At 41.1% G+C, this 18,564-nt stretch overlaps 1 protein-coding gene across 1 annotated transcript in view; it reads left to right on the top strand.

Moving 5' to 3' along the window:
• The window catches only part of STK17A (serine/threonine kinase 17a), a 29,123-nt gene continuing 10,559 nt past the window's right edge, over positions 1-18,564 (top strand). The window contains exons 1-3 of the mRNA XM_065665697.1: positions 1-348; positions 8,044-8,256; positions 16,296-16,440. Coding sequence (XP_065521769.1) covers positions 167-348; positions 8,044-8,256; positions 16,296-16,440 — 540 coding nt within the window. The 5' untranslated portion in view covers positions 1-166. The remainder of the gene's footprint in view (positions 349-8,043; positions 8,257-16,295; positions 16,441-18,564) is intronic.

The raw sequence follows: 18,564 nt of genomic DNA, 5'->3' as shown, positions 1-18,564 counted from the left end.
CCACGCCCCCTCGGCGCGGCGCGTGCTGCCGGCCGAGCTCGCGGAGCAGCGGCAGCGGCGGGCGGCTCACCGCGGGGCCTGAGGGGAGCCCGGCCCGAGTCCCGGCGCTGCGGTGAGCACCGGAGCGGGAGCGCCGCCGCGACCTCCGCCTGCCACGGGAGAAGCCATGAGCCCCGAGGAGAAGCCGCCACCCGGCCGCGCCCGCGATGACCGGCCACCGCCGCCACCTCAGCCCGCTCCCGGCCGAGGCCGGCGGCGAGGCGGCTTCCTGACGGAGATCCGCACGCCCATCCGCACCGAGTCCTTCCAGGAGCGGTACAGCCTCAGCCCCGGCAGGGAGCTCGGCAGGTGAGCGAGGGCTGGAGGGGTGCCCGGCGGCCATCCCCGCCGGCAGGACCCGCTCCAGGCGCTGGGCGTGAGGGGGTGCCCGCGGCGGAGCACCTCTTCCCCGCTGTGCGGCAGGGTTTCACCTGCTGGCCCGTCCGAGCCCCATTAGAGCTGGCGTAAGGGAAGGGAAGGTGGGGGCACTGCCCTGCCGTGCCAGCCCTTGCTGGCATCTCCCTGCTGGGGTGAGCTCGCAGGACGTGCCCTGGGTGTTCGGCTGCGCTGGGACGGGTGCGGGGCGGCAGCTGTCAGCGCAGCTGTACCCCAGCTGCTGGCCGCGTCCCTCCTCCCGCTGAACGTGTCACCCCGGCCCTGCGGAGCTGGCTGTTCCCCGGAGCCCGTGTGGGCAGTGAGCATTGCCCCGGGTTTCCAGCGGAGACAGAAACCTGCCCGTTTGGGTTGTTTTTCCTTAAGCTGTGAGACGGAGGAAAGCGAGTCTGGAGGAGACGAGGTTGCGGTCGCGTGTGCTTGAGAATAATCCAGTTGGTGGAGTTTTTCGAAGAACTAAAAAGCTGGTTAAAAACATGGATTTGAAAGTGATTCCACATGTAAGGTTTAATCAATGTGTAATTTCAACGCCTGGCAGATAGCAAGGGTTCAGACTGAAAGCCCTGTTAGAAGCTTTTTGCCTCTCAGGAACTACATGTATGGCATTTCAGCACCACTGAAACCAGTTTTTTTTTTTTTTCAGTATATTTTTTTTTCAGTATTTTTGCCTGAAATTGTCACTTCTTACCAAAGAATGACAGTATCCTTATTCACAATCACATGTGCTTTATCTAAAGAGTATTCCAATACCAGAGATTAGATGAAATACCACAGGATCTATGACAAGATGCCCTCCTTAATGTATGTTCTGTTGCAAGTTGTGCTGGCTGTGTAGCTCAGCCTATACAGCAGCAGAACCAGCCCCTTCGGAGCTAAGGGGGAGTTGCAAAGCAAATGTACCTGCTGTAAGTAACAATACTTTAGGTTGCCTAGGTGTCAACTTAATGCTCACTTAGTAGCTCTGGTGCACTAATAGGATAATACCTGTTTAAACATAGTGGCCTAAAGCATTCGCATGGGAAGCAGGTGGGAGAAACTTCCCATCAAGTGAGAAAACTTCTTTTAGCATGATGTGACCACAATGTCCAGGGCTTGGAAACTGAAGCTGACTAAATACAGGCTATGAAACAGCCTGAATTCTAAGCAGCAGCCAAGAAGGCGTAGGAGCAGCACAGCACAGAGTGTCCTGGTATCACTGCTGCTCCAGGCCTTTTATTTGGAGATCCGGTGGCTTTTCACTAAAGGTATTTTGCAGTTCTGCTGCAGATTGAGAGTTTCTCCTCAAGCTGGTGTCTCTGATTAAGTTTCTCTTAATCAGAAGATAGACTGGATGAAGATTCCCTCAGGCACACACAAGTACAACTGAAGCAGTTAGCTTTACACCGTGAACAAGAATGAAGTTCCACAGTAAATCTTATTCTGCAGTTTAAACAAGTAAATCCCAGCAGGCTTTTTGTGTGGAGTCACTTTTGACCAGAATACATGTAAAGATGATCTTTGCATGTAGGCTGTGATGTTGCACCTGTAGTTAAGTGACTGTTCTCTTTGTCCTGGTTTTGTGTAACAATTGCACAAATTCGTTTCAGACTATGCCTTTTTTTCTCCTCAACTTCACAAATGCTTTCACCGTCTTCTCTCTTAGAGTATAGAAGTCAATGTACTTCAATGTATGCACTTGCGTTTTTGTTCAACAATTCTGAATGCTTTTTTTCTTGCTACATCTGGATTAAAAGAAGTGGATACTTCAGCTCAAAGACATTAAAATGTTTGGTTTTGCTATCTCGTGACAGAACATGAGTGGTAAACAGAAGGTCTCTCTGCCTCTTGTAACTATCTCATTTTATTGATAGTGAATGCTTAGCAGGAATTGTTTCACTTTTATCTGTTCATAAAGTGTGCAAGTCTCTACTTACGGCTAGGGTGTATCTTTAGAAAGGACTTTGACAAACTAGCACCGAGATATGACAGGTTTTTGTCTCGGATGAAGAGCAGTCCTTGCGCACACAACACGATTTTACTTGTGATCTGGTAATGAAAATTTGCTAATGAAAGCGTTTATACCTTCTGTGAAACTCACAATTAGGGAAACAACTGAAAAGCTGAACTTTGAGAATAAAACATTTTTATGAGTTGTGTTTTAACATGACAGTGGGGAGAGTAAAGAAAGCAGATTTAGTGCCTTTGAGGGCAGGGTAGCTGCATGAACTCGGCAGGTTTGTGTGCTTTTTGGCCTCCAATCAGTCAGTCAGCGCACTTATGTGGAACTCCCCATGGCACTGGGAGCCACTGCCTTCTGTTCCCTTGTCAGCTGTGTGTGAAGAACACACCTATGTGTTCCTCCCAGGAAGAGGGGGGAACATGGCAAAATACTCAAGCGCTGTAGTTCTAGCAGTGCAGGGAAGGGAGGTAGTGGGGCTGCTGGCCACTAGTGGCATGTTAGGGAGTGAAATTCCTGGGAAAGTATTGCTGAAAGTGTCAATGAGCCTGGGAGGAACCTGATCACAGGTTCTCACAGCAACTGCTTTGAGAATGTAAAGCTTACGTGCTTCAAAAGGCTGCTGCCTCATTCAGTAGTTGAACAGGCATTTGCAAGTCTCTCAAAATATAGCTGCTAGGCAAAACGAATTAATTTAGGAAAAATACCCCAAAATATGGTTATATAATGGCTACTTTGGAAAAGTTCTTTTAAGCTGCTTAGGAGGACATGGAAATGGCAGGGGTTTTGTAATGAAATATTTTAACAAATGAAATTTTGGGCTAGTCTTCACAGCCTTAATGAATTGTACTGTCCCAAAATCGGAATACTCTCACACAAATCTTAATCTGCATGATGTTTAACATCAAACCTCTAATGGATGTTGTAAAGGTGCCACTTCCCATCAACTCACTCGGACGTCTGTTTTCAGAACGTGCTAGCTTGAGCTAGGTTAGTTTGAAGTGATGTAACCTTTGCAGAGAACAAAACACCAATTGCTTAACTGTTCTTCCCCTTACCATCTGCGTTTAAGCCATAATTATACTGTAAAGTGGGGAACAGTGTATTTTGTGTTACCTAGCACTTCCTTAAAGAGTCTAGGATAACTGAATCTAGTTGCTTTGCTCTTTTTCATCAACAAAAAACTAAGTTCACACAAAATCTTACTAGATTGTTAGTTAATTCTTCAGCTCATTGATGGAGCACTCTGTAGTTTCACATGCAGATAACCCATGTCTTTGAATATTTTACTTCTTTTGTTACCCACGAACTCTGACACGAGCTCCCTATTTCTCAAGTAACTTTCAGTAATGTGTGTGTCTTAGTAGTACATGGCACTTGTATGATTTTGTGCATCAGTAAGAACGCATATGCTATCACACTTTGGTCCGCAGCTCCCCTCTGCGGTAGCGCAGCTAGGGTGAAACAGTTGTGGAACTTAAGTGGAAGTGAGAAAGAGGTTAAAATGAAGAGTTACAAGTAGTTGGTTCCACCATTTGGGAATAATTTTATGTGAGTAAATTATTCACGAACATCAGAAATGGAATCCCTGCACCTTGCTGTTTGGAAATTGGGAATTGTATGGAAAAAAAACACACTTTAGAAAATGAGTATGAGTTATGAAATAAATTGCACGTAGTTTTGTGGGTCTCAAAACTTTTCTGAGCTTTACAAAAAGTAAATGTCTCCACAGGAAATGCAGTTATTCCTGCATTTGTTACAGTGTTTTATAGGTCACTTGAAAAATACTCTTTAAAGTAAGGCTTGTTCTCTGCTCTTCTGAGCTTATGACAACCAAAATTAACCGATGTGACATGAGTGTTCCTGCTTACCTGATTTGACACTTGATTTGTGATTTGAGGCTTTTCCTTTAAGCCACAATGTATGCCAGATGAAACAATGCTAATTCTGTTGACAGTCTGAAAAGATGACATTGAGCTTCTTTGTAATCAGATATGATTTATCTTAAACCATAATTCTTGAATGAGACTCTTGTGAGGACTGAGAACAAATTCTACTTTCCTACTCATGTCTGCCTTCAAAGCATTTTTGTTTGTGTTGGGATGACTGGTAATCAGTTGTCAACTTGGGAAATGAGCATTTGCCCGTTTCCTCTCAAAACTGTTCTTCCTTCAATGCAGTGCTCTCGCCGCCAGCTCTTCTCAAGACAGCCAAACTAGCAATGCTCTGTTCTAACAGAGTTTTCACTATTCAGTAGATTATTTGTTTTATAAGGAGTTCTGAAAAGCAGCATTTAAAGAAAAGCAAAGATGAAGTGTATGCAATATACTTTATAGGAAAGCATATTTTTATCCATCTTATCTACTATTCTGTCTCTATCAAAAAGCAATTTTTCATAAATTTCTCGTTTGGGCTAACCATACAGTGGAAGGTCTCTTTGGATCCGAGCTCTGAAATTGTCTCAGGCATGGATCTAGACTGGCGCACAGAAATTAGTTCTACTACTTATAAGCATCAGGTTTGTCAAGTTTGATCTTTTTTGGGATTGTATTCAGAACAGATGAGTTCTAACAGGCAACAGTTCTAGCAGCTCTAATTATAGGTATAGACAAAAGGAATCTGGGCAGGATTCTTGGTCTGAAACAACTAAGAATTAGTATTTGTCAGCTGGCTAAACTCCCGTGTAACCTGTCCTTTTAATGGCGTCACCTATCAGGCTTCTGGCCAGCTCAGCCGAACATGACATGTGTGACCACACACAGTGGTGGCTCTTGCTGTTCCTTGCTGCCCCGTGAATACTGTTTCATTTCCATAGTGACTAATGTGCCATGAATCGGCAGCATTGGTACTCATTAGGCTAATTAACTTGCTCCCAGATAGATTTTGTATGTAATGCAAAACAACGCAGTGCTTCTTGAAAGCTGTATTATAGAGATTTCAGACTTCCCTAACCTGCTTTCTCTAGGCCCTTCACTGCTGCTAGAATTAAAAGCTATTGACCCTGTGCAAAGGCAACATACAGCCAGAAGGAAACTGCATTCAGAGACTGTTTAAGGAAAACAGCGAAGGCTGAACCAAGGCAAGGGTCTAGATTTTTGGTACAGAAGCTTAGTATCTACCAGGTATTAAAATAACTTGCTTTTAAAGGGCTTATCTTGTAGTATCTCAGTTTATTTTTATCTGTTGGGTTTTTACTTGTCAGCGTAATTGCTAGGTTTTATTCTTGTACTGGTTTTGGTGCTAAAAATTCCAGCAAGGATTTCAACCATTTTGCTAAATGCATAGCTTTAGATTGTACATGAATGTCACAGATGCATGTCTTTGTTTGGAATAACTTAAAACCCTTTTCACTGGCTCCATAGGGAAGGTTGCTCCCTGTTGTGGTTAAGATTGCAGTACTGGAGGGATATTTATACTTGTAGCTGCAACACTAATGTCACAAGCTTCCTAGAAATCTAGCTAAAATACACGTTATCCTTGCAATATTTTGGGGATCAGAAGCATTGTTAGCACATTCCTATGTTTTCTGATGAGCTGTCTCTACTATACACGTTTCTTCCAACGTGGTTTTTGATAGATGTGTACCAGACATCTAGCAGGTTGTTAGCATTTAGGTGTCTGTTCCTTCTGTGGTAACTCTGTCTTGATGAACACATTTTATAGTAATCTTTTGACCTTCCTAGTGGTGTGAAATCCTATAATACTATTTTTCAGGTATTTTCAGGCAAAGCTATAATGTTGTCTTAATGGACATATTAATAATTAAGAACTTTCTCCCCAAAAATTGCAGTCAGGACATTGAAAGCGTATTCTTACTGTTTGTGTGCCTTCATAGACATCTGGGCTGTGCTCTGATCTAGTCTTAACACACACTGTGCTGTAGATACTATGTGCTTATGCAAAATATTATTCCTAGAGGAATAGCTGTGGCTGTATCAGTGGTTACACGTCCAATTATTTTAGTGAGATTGCTTAGCAAATACCCACTTTGTGGGTGCTTATTTGACTTCCTTCATTTAGACTGGGTAATTTTGAAACAAATGCCTATTGAAAGCTAGCTGGCCACAACTTCTTTCAGCAGTTACATTTCATGGATAGCACTATGCCAATTGGTTGGGAGCAGTGAGAGTGAAAACTTTGACATGAGCTGAATGAGTTAATTCTGTGAGCTTCAGCTTGGAGATTAGGAGAGGTAAACCTCATGTCATTGTATACCAAACCAGATGAGGATGCTTATTTTGATTTCAGCAACTCTGTAGTAAGTTCAGGAAAGAATAAAGATCTCCAAGCTATTCCTGCAGCTTTATAAGAAGATTTTTACATAAAAATCATAGAATGGTTGGAAAAGACCTTAAGATCATCCAGCTCCAACCCTCCTGCCATGGACAGGGACACCACACACTAGACCATGTCACCAAAGACTGTCCAACCTGGCCTTGAACACTGCCAGGGGTGGAGCATTTACCACTTCCATGGGCAACCCATTCCAGTGCCTCACCACCCTTACGGTAAATAACTTCTTCCTCATATCTAACCTGAACTTTCCCTGTTTCAGTTTAAACCCATCACCCCTTGTTCTATCACAACAGTCCCTGATGAAGAGTCCCTCTCCAGCATCCTTGTAGGCCCCCTTCAGATACTGGAAGGCTGCTAGGTCTGATGAACATTATACCTGTATGGTAAGACTTAAAACAAGATTGCTGTACTTCAAAGAATGAGAATTCATTATTGCATTAGATGACGGATAGTAATTAATAGACCTTTTCAGTTAAAATATCAGGACTGCATAAATGGAACCAAGTGGAGCAGGTGGGGCTCTACTGCAAGGAAGTTTAGAGCAGACACTTCAGCCCAAACTGCTGTGGGACAAGTCTTGTGACGCAAGTGCTGCAGTGTGGTTTTAGCTAGCCTGCTGGCTTGGTGTAACTCATGCCTTGTGTGTTTTGTCAGATGTGACGCTCATTAATGTGGGTTAAGCGCTATGTTCAGTGTGTGTGTTCACATTATTGTCACAAATCTTCTTAGAAAACTTTATATTGGCCAAACTGCTTATTTTAAGATCATCCATGTGTCTTATACAGTGAGACTAAGATTTTGAGACCTGTTAAGTGATAAAAATATCATCTGAGAAGTATTATGGTGAAAATACAAAGTGCTGACTTTGAAAATGCAGAGTAGAATCTGGATGTTGCATAGTAAATGGAACAGGTCTTCAAATAGATATTCAGTAAGAGTGCTGGTTGCTGTTGCCTTGACTGTGGTGGGATACTTTGCAAAACTGACTGGGTTATGGGCATAGTCATACAAAGCATAGGTTGTCTATCTGTACACTTCGGTTTTGTTAGCATTTTAAATGAAAGGTTTGAGGAGAACTTCATCTTGTGACCTAGCACAGCTTGTTCATTCTGTGTTTTTTTTTTTTTTAATCCAGGTTCCTTGAATTGGTAGGGGTTTTAATCCCTTATTTTTCATGGAGGTTAAATTACATTCTGGGTTGTGGTGTTTAAGTGTAGGGATTATCACTCAGCAAGACATCTTTCTCAATTGAGAACATTTTAAATGTATCCATTAATGGCAATTTAGCTCAAGCTTCCTGAGGTGTTAATTTATAAGGGCAATACTAAATTTGTCACTAAGGGACTTAAAATTAACTTTAAATTCCTCTTTAATTTCAGGGGCAAGTTTGCAGTGGTGAAGAAGTGCATCCAGAAAGACACTGAAAGAGAGTTTGCAGCAAAATTCATGAGAAAAAGAAGAAAGGGCCAAGACTGTCGGATGGAAATAATCCATGAAATTGCAGTCCTTGAGCTGGCACAATGCAACCTTTGGGTCATCAACTTGCACGAAGTTTATGAAACTGCAACAGAGATGATTTTAGTCCTGGAATAGTAAGTACTAGTAATAATTCCTGAATAACCTTCTGCAGGATTTGTTTTAAACTAATAATGTAAAAATACTGTGTGTCAATATGAATAATGTGAAAATACTTTGCTTGCCCGTTACACTTGCTTGAGTTCCAAAAGAATTGCTAAGAATCATAGAATCATAGAATAGTTAGGGCTGGAAAGGACCTCAAGATCATTCAGTTCCAACCCCCCTGCCATGGGCAGGGACACCTCACACCAAACCATCTCACCCAAGGCTTCGTCCAACCTGGCCTTGAACACTGCCAGGGATGGAGCACTCACAACCTCCCTGGGCAACCCATTCCAGTCCCTCACCACCCTAACAGCAAAGAACTCCCTCCTTATATCCAATCTAAACTTCCCCTGTTTCAGTTTTAACCCGTTACCCCTTGTCCTGTCACTACGGTCCCTGATGAAGAGTCCCTCCCCAGCATCCCTATAGGCCCCCTTCAGATACTGGAAGGCTGCTGTGAGGTCTCCATGCATCTTCTCTTCTCCAGGCTGAATACTGAAAATCAGTATTGTAAGAAGCTGAACTACGGTTTATGTAGATAAATCATAGTGAAATAAGAACTATGTACGCTCCCTACTTGTAAAAAAGGAAGAGGAAAGAAGCAGTGAGCATGTGTTCAAAAACTGAAGTGTATTCCATTGACAATAACAAAGATGGGGTAAAATCTGGGGTAATTTTTTTTTTTACCAGTTATAAAAAAGATACTGAAAGCAACATTATTATTAAAAAGAAACTATCAAAATCCCTTATGATCTACAATGAAAAACTCAATCATTATCTTTTGGGGAAAGAAAGAGAGTAAGAGGATTCAGACCTAGAAGAGTTTTTCAAATTACATTTATCTTTTAACTCTACATTTGTCTGTGTGGTTTTCTCCCCTTGAATTTGTCCAGATGGATGTTTCTGCAGCTGCAGTCCATCTAATACACCAGTGGCCTAGATATTTGACCTCTAGGGCCAAGTGCTTGTTGCTATTGAACTCTGTTAGGATCCTGTGCAAGCTGTATGGGTTTTAAATAATTAGGGGAGGAACGGTGATGCTCACCAGTTCAGAAGTGACTTAAGTTATCTGCTAAGATAAATCTAGTTTATATGGCTTTTTCCTCGCTTGATACAAAGAAGAAATGCTGAGAAATCTCGTGTCCCGGTCTGGTCTTGTTTAGAAGTCAAAAGCACTTGTATCTTTAAAGTTCAGTGAAATGGAATGACACGGTGTCTGCTCAGGCAAGCTTCCTTCTAGAACATGTTTTTTCAATTTCATTGTGCCTTTATCGAATTCATGAAATATTCAAGTATCTGTTATAAGGCAAAGGTGTGACGGAGCTGCTGGAGTTTTAACTGCTGGAGACTCATAAATACATGCTTTAAACACTAGCAGCACAGATGTACCTAGAATACAGTTTAAATGTCTGGATCCCCATAGGTCTGTAGTACAAACAGTAGAATCCAAAGCTTGATACAACTGATAGATTTGGCGATGATTTTAATGCAAAATTGCTAGTTTTCTATTAGAGCTCAATACTCTTACAACTCCAAACATTTTTAATCCAAAGTGTTAATCAGGCTGTTCAGTAGGCACCAGGTTGTTCAGTAATTAGCAACACTATTGGCTTTATAGCATCAGTCATACCTTGCTTCAGATAGAGCATTGTGTGTTGTTTCAGTTGCAAAAACAGCCTTCCCGTGACTCCAGCAAATATGTCTGGATGCTTCTGTAGTGTCAGCATGTTCCAGAGACATGTTGCAACAAAACAGGTATGAATGTTAGTAAATTTCTGACATTCTGTATGCAGAGGATTAAAGAATGTATCTAGACTGTGAGCTTCTCCAGGGCATTTCAGTCTCTGTTCAGCTTGATGGCCTGTGTGGCAGATTTTTATCTTGGGAAGGAGAAAAACAAATACTTAATAGTTGGCCACTAACTTTATCTGCTAAGGTTTTCAAGTGTCCTCAGCATAAGAAGGACATGGAGCAGTTGGAGCAAGTCCAGAAAAGGGCCACAAGGATGATCAGGGGGTGGAGCACCATATGAAGACGGGCTGAGAAAGTTGGGGCTCTTCACCTTGGAGAAGAGAAGGTTGTGTGGAGACCTCAGAGCAGCTTCCAGTATCTGAAGGGGGCCTGCAAGGATGCTGGAGACGGACTCTTCATTAGGGACTATAGCAGCAGGACAAGGGGCAATGGGTTTAAATGGGTTTAAAGAGAAGTTCAGTTAGATGTAAGGAAGAAGTTCTTCCCTGTGAGGGTGCTGAAGCGCTGGCACAGGGTGCCCAGAGAAGCTGTGGCTGCCCCATCCCTGGCAGTGCTCAAGGCCAGGTTGGACGGGGCTTGGAGCAACCTGCTCTAGTGGAAGGTGTCCCTGCCTGTGGTGGGGGGTTGGAAGTGGATGAGCTTTAAGGTCCTTTCCAACACAAACCAGTCTATGATTCTATGATTCTATGTTGAATCCTAAGGTGTGCAAGGGACACCTAGTGCTTTGCCTTTATGAAGAGAAATACTAATGATACATGGAGGGTTGTCTTTCCAGCAGTATCAATTTTTGATGGAAAATAAAGTTGCCCTCTAACTGTTGTCTGTTATGTTCTGAACAATGGGAAGCAATGAGGCATTACGGTGTTGGCTTCAGGTCCAGGACAGCAAATCAGTGGCTGTCTGCATCCACCCTGACAACAGTTTCTGACTTCTGTTTGTTGTCACAAAACCTTAAACAGAGTATTTAAGTAGGCATTGAAGTGCTAAGTCCGAATGGGTAGTATGTAAAGCCTGGACCTAACCTGTGGGCCAGCCATGTTTCTGTGTTTCAGTGAAAATGGAATGAATGATGAAAAAGAAAATGGGACTTGTAGGGATGCAGTCTGGGAAACCTGACACATCACATATAAAAGGAAAAAAGCAAATTTAATAACTTGGCTTTTCGAGTTTCTTTTGAAAGAAAGAGCAAAAGAACATCTAATGCTTAACAACTGGCATTTTTGTAAGTGTTCATCACCATATGTTTATACATCTATGGGACAGATAGAAGATATTAGTGAGTCAGTGCAGAAACTTGTATGTGTAACTTGAAAATTAATTCTCTTAAGTGTATTTAGGTGAACTGAGTAATTACCTGCCAGGATCTTGTATAAGTGTAGTAGAATTTTGTTATATTTAGTTTAACAAAAGTGAAAAACATTGTCTTTATCGTGTTGAAGGCACAGTCAGGGTTTACTGGATATGCTGGATGAAGTGCTTTTATCACCTATATATTTGTACCTGGATAACGTTACTGCTTGTGTTGCCTTGGATGTTACTGTCTTACTTACTGGAGGTGTGACTGGTCAGAATCTGCTGCCCAGAAATGATTCATTTGTCATGGGATTCAACAGATAGAACTTGAAGCAAACCCACTGGAATCAGAAATAACGGTGCTGCTCCGATGTTTGCATCTTGTCTGTTGCAGTAATTGACAAAGTTGTTCTAAATGGCAGACCTAAAGCAAGACTGGAGCTCTTCAAAAGGTTTTAGGGGAAAACTTCTCAAATGGTGTTGGTTACCTTTTGCTTCTGTTTCATGCAGTTCTTGGGTGGCCTGATCTAAAAGGTTAAGACACCCCTCTAAGAAAAGGCATTTGTCTGACAATCAGTCAGAACTTAAAAGAATAGTATGTACAACTTAAGGCATTTGGATGTTTCTCTTCCTGTATGTCAAGGGGTAATGGGGATAAAACTTAAACAGGGGAAGTTTAGATTGGCTATAACGAAGAAGTTCTTTACTGTAAGGGTGGTGAGGCACTGGAATGGGTTGCCCAGGGAGGTTGTGAATGCTCCATCCCTGGTGGTGTTCAAGGCCGGGCTGGTCAGAGCCTTGGGTGACATGGTTTGGTGTAAGGTGTCCCTGCCCATGGCAGGAGGTTGGAACTTGATGATCTTAAGTTCCTTTCCAGCCCTAACTATTCTATGATTCTATGTCCTCTCACCAGAGATGGATTTAAAGTTTTCTCAGGTTTTGTGGACATTGGTATGTTGTGGTAGCCTTACACTGGAAAAAAATACAGTAAACTTACGTCTTGCTTACAACCTACTAGTATGCCTAGCCAAGGAAAGAAGGGGAGTATGACTGTCAGCAGTGGTGAATGTGAACCTCCTTTGCCGATAGCAGTACAAACACCTTGGGTTGATCTTTTTGTAACAGCAGATGAATTTCCATTTTTCTTCCAAAGAAAACCTTTTCCAGAAAGGCTTTTGACAGAGAATAAGGTTCAGGAAGTAAATTTCGGGGTCTTGCAGACTGTATATGGTCGCACTCAGCATTTGAAATGACGTGTATTCTTGCAACTTGTCCATGTATCTGTGCTCCAAGGATTAGCACTTCTGAGTCTTTTAAAAGACGAACCTGACCCATTAAAGCTGGGGGAATGTTTAATTTTCTCTGCTGCACTGAACTCCATTTGTTCAACCTTTTTCTAATGATACACTAAATGACTGTGTTCGTGTACTGTAAGGGCACTTGAAAGAGGTCGGATGCTGAATTTCATCCAGTGCATTGTTAAGATATGTTTCAAGGAAGATAAGCAGTCTCCACTGAATTGAAAGTCAACATGATTGTAACAAAGATTAATGCTCCAGACTTCCAAATGACTTTTAGCTCCTTTATGCTGATAAGCAGTAATAAAGTGTTAGCATGCTTTTCACTGATGAAGAGCAGTTAGATTTCACTTGAAACTACAGAGAAGTTAATAGCACAACAGTGCTTTCATAAGCAGAATAGCTAAAGAATTCTGGTTGCCTTAGCTTTTAAGTTTGGAAAAAGTTCTTGTGTCTTGCACTTACCATACACCGAGCTGAGGGCGCGTGCACTGGAGAAATAACACATTCCAAGCAACACTGCATTTCCAAGCCTTGTGCTCTTAAATATCTCCTTATCAATTCTTTTCTCAGGCTGATGGCTTGTTTTCCTAAAGACTTTCTTGTCCTAAGGACAATTCTTTGCTTTTATCCCCTAGGAACGCTTTCTGTGGAGGTGGGTGGGGGTACTCAGTGGTTTGCAAAGTTGCTGTTTCATAATGACCGTTCGAAAAGAGGCAGCTTAATGAAAAGTGTGTTCTCAGAGGACAAATGGGTAAATGTGATGAACACCAGCGAACTCTTGGTCTGCATGTTTTCAGAAAGCATTGCAATGACATGCCCATAATACTTTCCTAGCTACTAGGAAGAAAATTGACCCTACCCCGGCCGAAATCAGGACACAGATCTTTTAATCCCTTCTGTATATGGATTATATTTTTTTTGCCCTGAGCTCTAGCTAGGGAATGCAAAACGACAGAGTTGAAACTATTGTTAAGGAGCTTGTCAAAATTTGGCATAGGTGTGTGGGAGAACCTTTCTGGAGTTTGTTTTGACACCGTACTCCCAACGCTTGGGACTGGGTTGGCTCAGAACCACTGCCTGTTTTGCTTAAGGGAATCAGTTAAGCTCACTCCCCAGTAACAATACACGGAACAGGCTGGCAGTAACAAATTTCCCGTGTTCTTGTAAAGGGTTGCTAGTTACTTGTCTCATTATGGTAATCTTGGAAAGAAGGAATTGTCTGGAAGAAGTTATTCCAGCTGCATCCTAAATAGTGAAGTTGATAAAAAATGAAACTGTGGTGTAATGCTGAGCATATTTGCCTATGGTAGCTGGGAATAGCTCTCTTTCCTAAGTAATGAAGTGGGTATGAATGTGTAAGGGCCCTATTTGCTTGTCTCACTCTTACAAATGCTGATGAAGCTAGGAATCTGCAGAAGTACTGGGAAGTACTGAAATACCTTTTAAAAGTCATCTGAATTGAGTGTTTTCTAATCCCATTGGGTAGTGCTACCTCTTGATTTCAGTGATGGGACATTGTCTCCTTCAACTGGCATTGCTTTCACTTTTAACATATTTAATTTGAAGTTCTTTAAGTACAGTATTCTACGTAGCTTAAATTTTAGCTTGGTGCCTACTTCAATGTTAATTTGCTTATCAGTGTAACCTAATTGTAACAGATGTCTACCAGGTAGACACAGAGCAAACAGGGCTTTGTAAGGCTTACCCTTTGCTGAGTTTTCATCTGTGTCTGTATTCAGTGTGATCCCTGATTGGCAACAGCAGGTTTTGGGTTTAAATCAGATTTCACAGAATCAAGTAGGAGAAGTACTGTTTTGCTTATTTTAGGTGGCAGAGCTACACCAGCAAAATCCTAGGGCTGTTACTGTAAAACACATTATGTTAGCAATTTTGGTAGTAGATCTTATCACTGTATGTCCATGATAATTTACTGCTACAAGGAAATAAATCATTCTTCCAAGAAACTTTTGTTGCATATTTGAAGTAGAAACTTTGATTTCTTGATTACAGTGGCCTTTATTTCTATCCCTGTCTTGAAGTTCCAATTGATGTTGCTTTTTAAAGGAACTTGGTTTAGAATATTAGAAGAAACTGGCCCATGTCCAGTTTTGAAATGTCATTAATATCTGAATCGCAGTCAAAGCTGAAATATTACGAATTTTTTCTTTGAATTCCAAATGTGCTGAAGAAAGATGTGATAGTGTCAGGCATATGCAGATATTTTAGAGCAATTAAAGTATTCATATTCCTTTGAAAGCCTCATTTTATATTTGAGCTTTCTCTTCTTTGAAGAAAAATAATTTAATGAACATTTCTCAAAGAAAATCTTAGTTTAATAAATCAAATCGTATTGCTGTGCCAGTTACCAGCACCCAGAACAGAAACAGGAAACTCTAAAGTGTTAAGATGTAACCCTCTTCTAAGTTCATATTGCTTATAAGACTGTCTGCAGGGAGAATTTTACATCACAGTAATAAGAATATCTGGGAAGGCAAAAACTTGCTGTATAAACCATGAGGACTGTAGCAGCATAGTATAGGCAAAATGAAAACTGGAGTATATTAAAGTGTTCTTTTTCTTGGGGTCCATAATCCAAAGGCACCATTGTTAGAAATCTCATTTCCTGTAGCATTCATGTTGGATGTGCCTCTGTCTTCTGGATTGCCCAGGTAATGTAATTCATTAGAAAAGTGCAAGCAAAGGCAGAGTAGGTGGCTACGCATCAATAAAGATTAACACTTGTACAAAAAGTCGTGTTTGGCATGTCACAGTTTGGGGTAACTGGAGAAGACGCTGTCCTCAGGCCTTTCACCATCTTTCACCAAGGGCCTGTTATAGAACTTCATGCAGAACAAAGTGTGTATGTGCTGATTTCATAGTGGTAATTCGACAATGGTAGTAATGCAACGTGGCCCTATTCCAATGCTCTTACGCCCATTCTTGTTTTAAGATGGAGCCTCTGCTCTGCTTATTTTAATTCTAATGCTGCATGGTTATGTGGCTTCAGAGTACTTTAAAAACATTCATTCACTTCTAGTTATTTTTATATTTTTTGTTACTTTGCTATTTATTTAAGCATTTAGAAACAAAAGATGAGGATGCAAGTGGAGAGCTAAGATTTTCACAAGTGTTTTTAGATGAGTTGTTTAGAAACTTAATGCATCCCTCTATGCCACAGACTTCAGAAACAGCGCAATTATAGACTTTACATTGAGTCTTTTGTGTATGTGCAGAGTGTTTTTAGGAGGATGGGGGTGGAGCTGTTTTGCTTTGTGTTCACAAAGGCTTACCTTGGCCAAATGACCATGTAGTTTCATAGCTATGGTGAAAGGCACATCTGTTATGTATACACTGCCCTTAAACAAATGTGGCATTCATCTAAAAGCACGATCAGTAGTGATTCCAAAGTAGTCCTCAACATTTCTGTAGCATTCACATTCTCTAACCTAAGTGACTAAGGTCTTTGCTTCTCTCCAAAGAATAATAAAGCAAAGAAGCCTTCCTGGGCTGTAAAAGCTTGCCAAATGTTTAAGAACTGAAAATAACACTATTGGATGTTACTGCCCACTGGTGTTGCTTACTCTAAATAAAATAGTGCAAGTAGAACAAAATGGGTGCTATAACTTAGTCTTTGAAATAGTAAAATTCATATTGTTCCATAGTGCTGCCGGAGGTGAAATCTTTGACCAGTGTGTAGCTGAAAGAGAGGAAGCCTTCAAAGAAAAGGACGTTAAACGACTTATGAAGCAGATCTTAGAAGGAGTTTCATTCTTGCACAGAAACAATGTGGTTCATCTTGACCTAAAGGTAAGATTCTTGCTGTATTTTTCTCATTAATTTCTTATCTGCTGACTTTCTCATTGGCTGTCTGTCATACTAATGCTAACTTGTAATTAATACAATTTTTGTCTAGCTATTCTTCAAATGATAAAATTCAGCATTTGGGATGCACTAGGCAGCAGGGGAGTTTTCTATGATTATGTCAAATATAAACTCCATTTGATCCGTGAAATGTAATAAGTTCAAAAGTGGATTTGCCTTGCACCTTAAATTGCAAATGAGTGCTTTGGAAAAGACCTGCCTCATTTTTTACGTGCAGTATGGTTAAGAATTGAATTGTAACAGGGATTCAGAACCGTTGTCTCCCAGGCTGCAGTTAATTTTATCCATACACTCCTATGGAAGATGCAGTTTGAGCTCATTTTGAGCTTGAACTGCTTAATTACTAAGCAAGGCAGCACAGAAGTATCTTGCATTGAAATGTTTGAAATCTTTTTACATGTCCAATTCCCATATTTACTAAGTACGTAGTAAGCTGCTATGTGCTTGTTCTGTTGCTGAGATCCTTACTTACACTTAATTGCATTTTGGCAGTATTGCAAAGCTACCAGTAGACTCCAGTATCAGGCTGCACATACTTCATGTATAACCTAGCACATCATGAACCATTCATCAGCTAAAGCAGATGATGGGTAATATTTGCACATAAATGTCACCTGCCTGGTTTTCCAACCAATCATTCAAATTATCTGTGGAATTCGGTCAGACTTTCTGTAGCCTATTGATTTAGTCATGCACATAAATATTAATAATTGGATGAAAATAATGAATGGAAAATTTTAGCAAATGACGTGAGACTAAGTGTTCAGAAGGACTCGAAATAAGCAGTTAGAATTCCTTACAGTTCCAGTATGCTTAGACAAGATACTCGGTGTTGGTTGGCCACTGAATTTCCTTGAAGCAAAGTGTGTAAAATTAAAACCAGTTCAGGAAAAGCTTACTTGAAAACGTTCCAACTGATCAGAAAACTTGGATTATAAATTTGAGTGTATCTAGTTCTCACTGAAGGATCCAGCATCACTTTGCTGCCTTACGAAAGTTAAGTAGCAGAGCAGATTGTCTGATGTTTGAGTTTATTACATTTAGACATTGCTGCAGTGTGTGCAATGTGCTTTTGAAAAGTGGATCTTAATAGGAGTCCTAATTGCAGCATGATTACTTTCCTTACCTATAAGGGCTTCAGCAAAAATAAGGTTTAGGGAAGTCTTCAGAATACTGGCAAATAAAGAGGGTGCAAGCTGGATTAAAGCCCATGACTTGTGAAGATTGACTGACCCAGACGCCTTGCAAGACTTCAAGAAAGTTCTTTTTCTCAAGGAACTCAAAAACTTAGGTTCTGGTTTTGGCTGCATGTTTACTAACCTACTGGCCTCTATCTCCTCGTGATTATATTATGGCTCTTGCTGGTTTTCCTAGTGGCTTACAGCACTATGGAATTTACTTGGTTTTGTGGTGATATTTGCAAGACTTGTGCAAGGGTACTGCTGTTAAGCGAGGTGTCTGCTAGGATCAAAAAGCTTACAGATTCTTGCTAAAATGTTTTCTATGCTATTAGTTTCACCTTTGCGCTTCTAAAGGTTTCCTTTTGCATTTGTCTGGTACAGATAACTTTGGAAAGCTCCGTCCAATTTTCCATGTGTTGCACCCTCAAAAAAAAAAATCGGGCTCTACACCCAGAAGAATTTAAGTCAAAATGGCTGTCAGTATGTGACTGACAGCTGCTTGTTGTAGTTTTACATTATAAATCTAATCAATGACACTGACAGCTGGCTTGCTTTAGCTTCTGTCTGTCCACTTAATAGATGAAAGATATATTCTATGAGACTAAACACTGCATGTTAATAAAGGGGTATTTTGATATGGCTTACTTAGCAAGGTTGCCACCTGATCATTTCTTTCCAAAAGCATGGTTCTCCTGAAAGACAGTGGTAATACAGCTTAGTTTTAATAGCAAAATACAATCATGCAATCCAGCTTTGACTTGGAAAAAGAGCAAATGTAACACTACCGAGTGCAAATTAAGTCTCACTTGGCAGTATTGTGTGGATGCTATTTAATTTGCAGGGTGTGCATAGATTGTAGTCAGGAGTC

The sequence above is a fragment of the Lathamus discolor genome, chromosome 2, assembly GCF_037157495.1.
Source record: "Lathamus discolor isolate bLatDis1 chromosome 2, bLatDis1.hap1, whole genome shotgun sequence".
NCBI classification, from domain to species: Eukaryota; Metazoa; Chordata; class Aves; order Psittaciformes; family Psittacidae; genus Lathamus; species Lathamus discolor.
The sequence above is the reverse complement of the archived record's forward strand: the minus strand, read 5'-3'. Positions and strand labels throughout refer to the sequence as shown.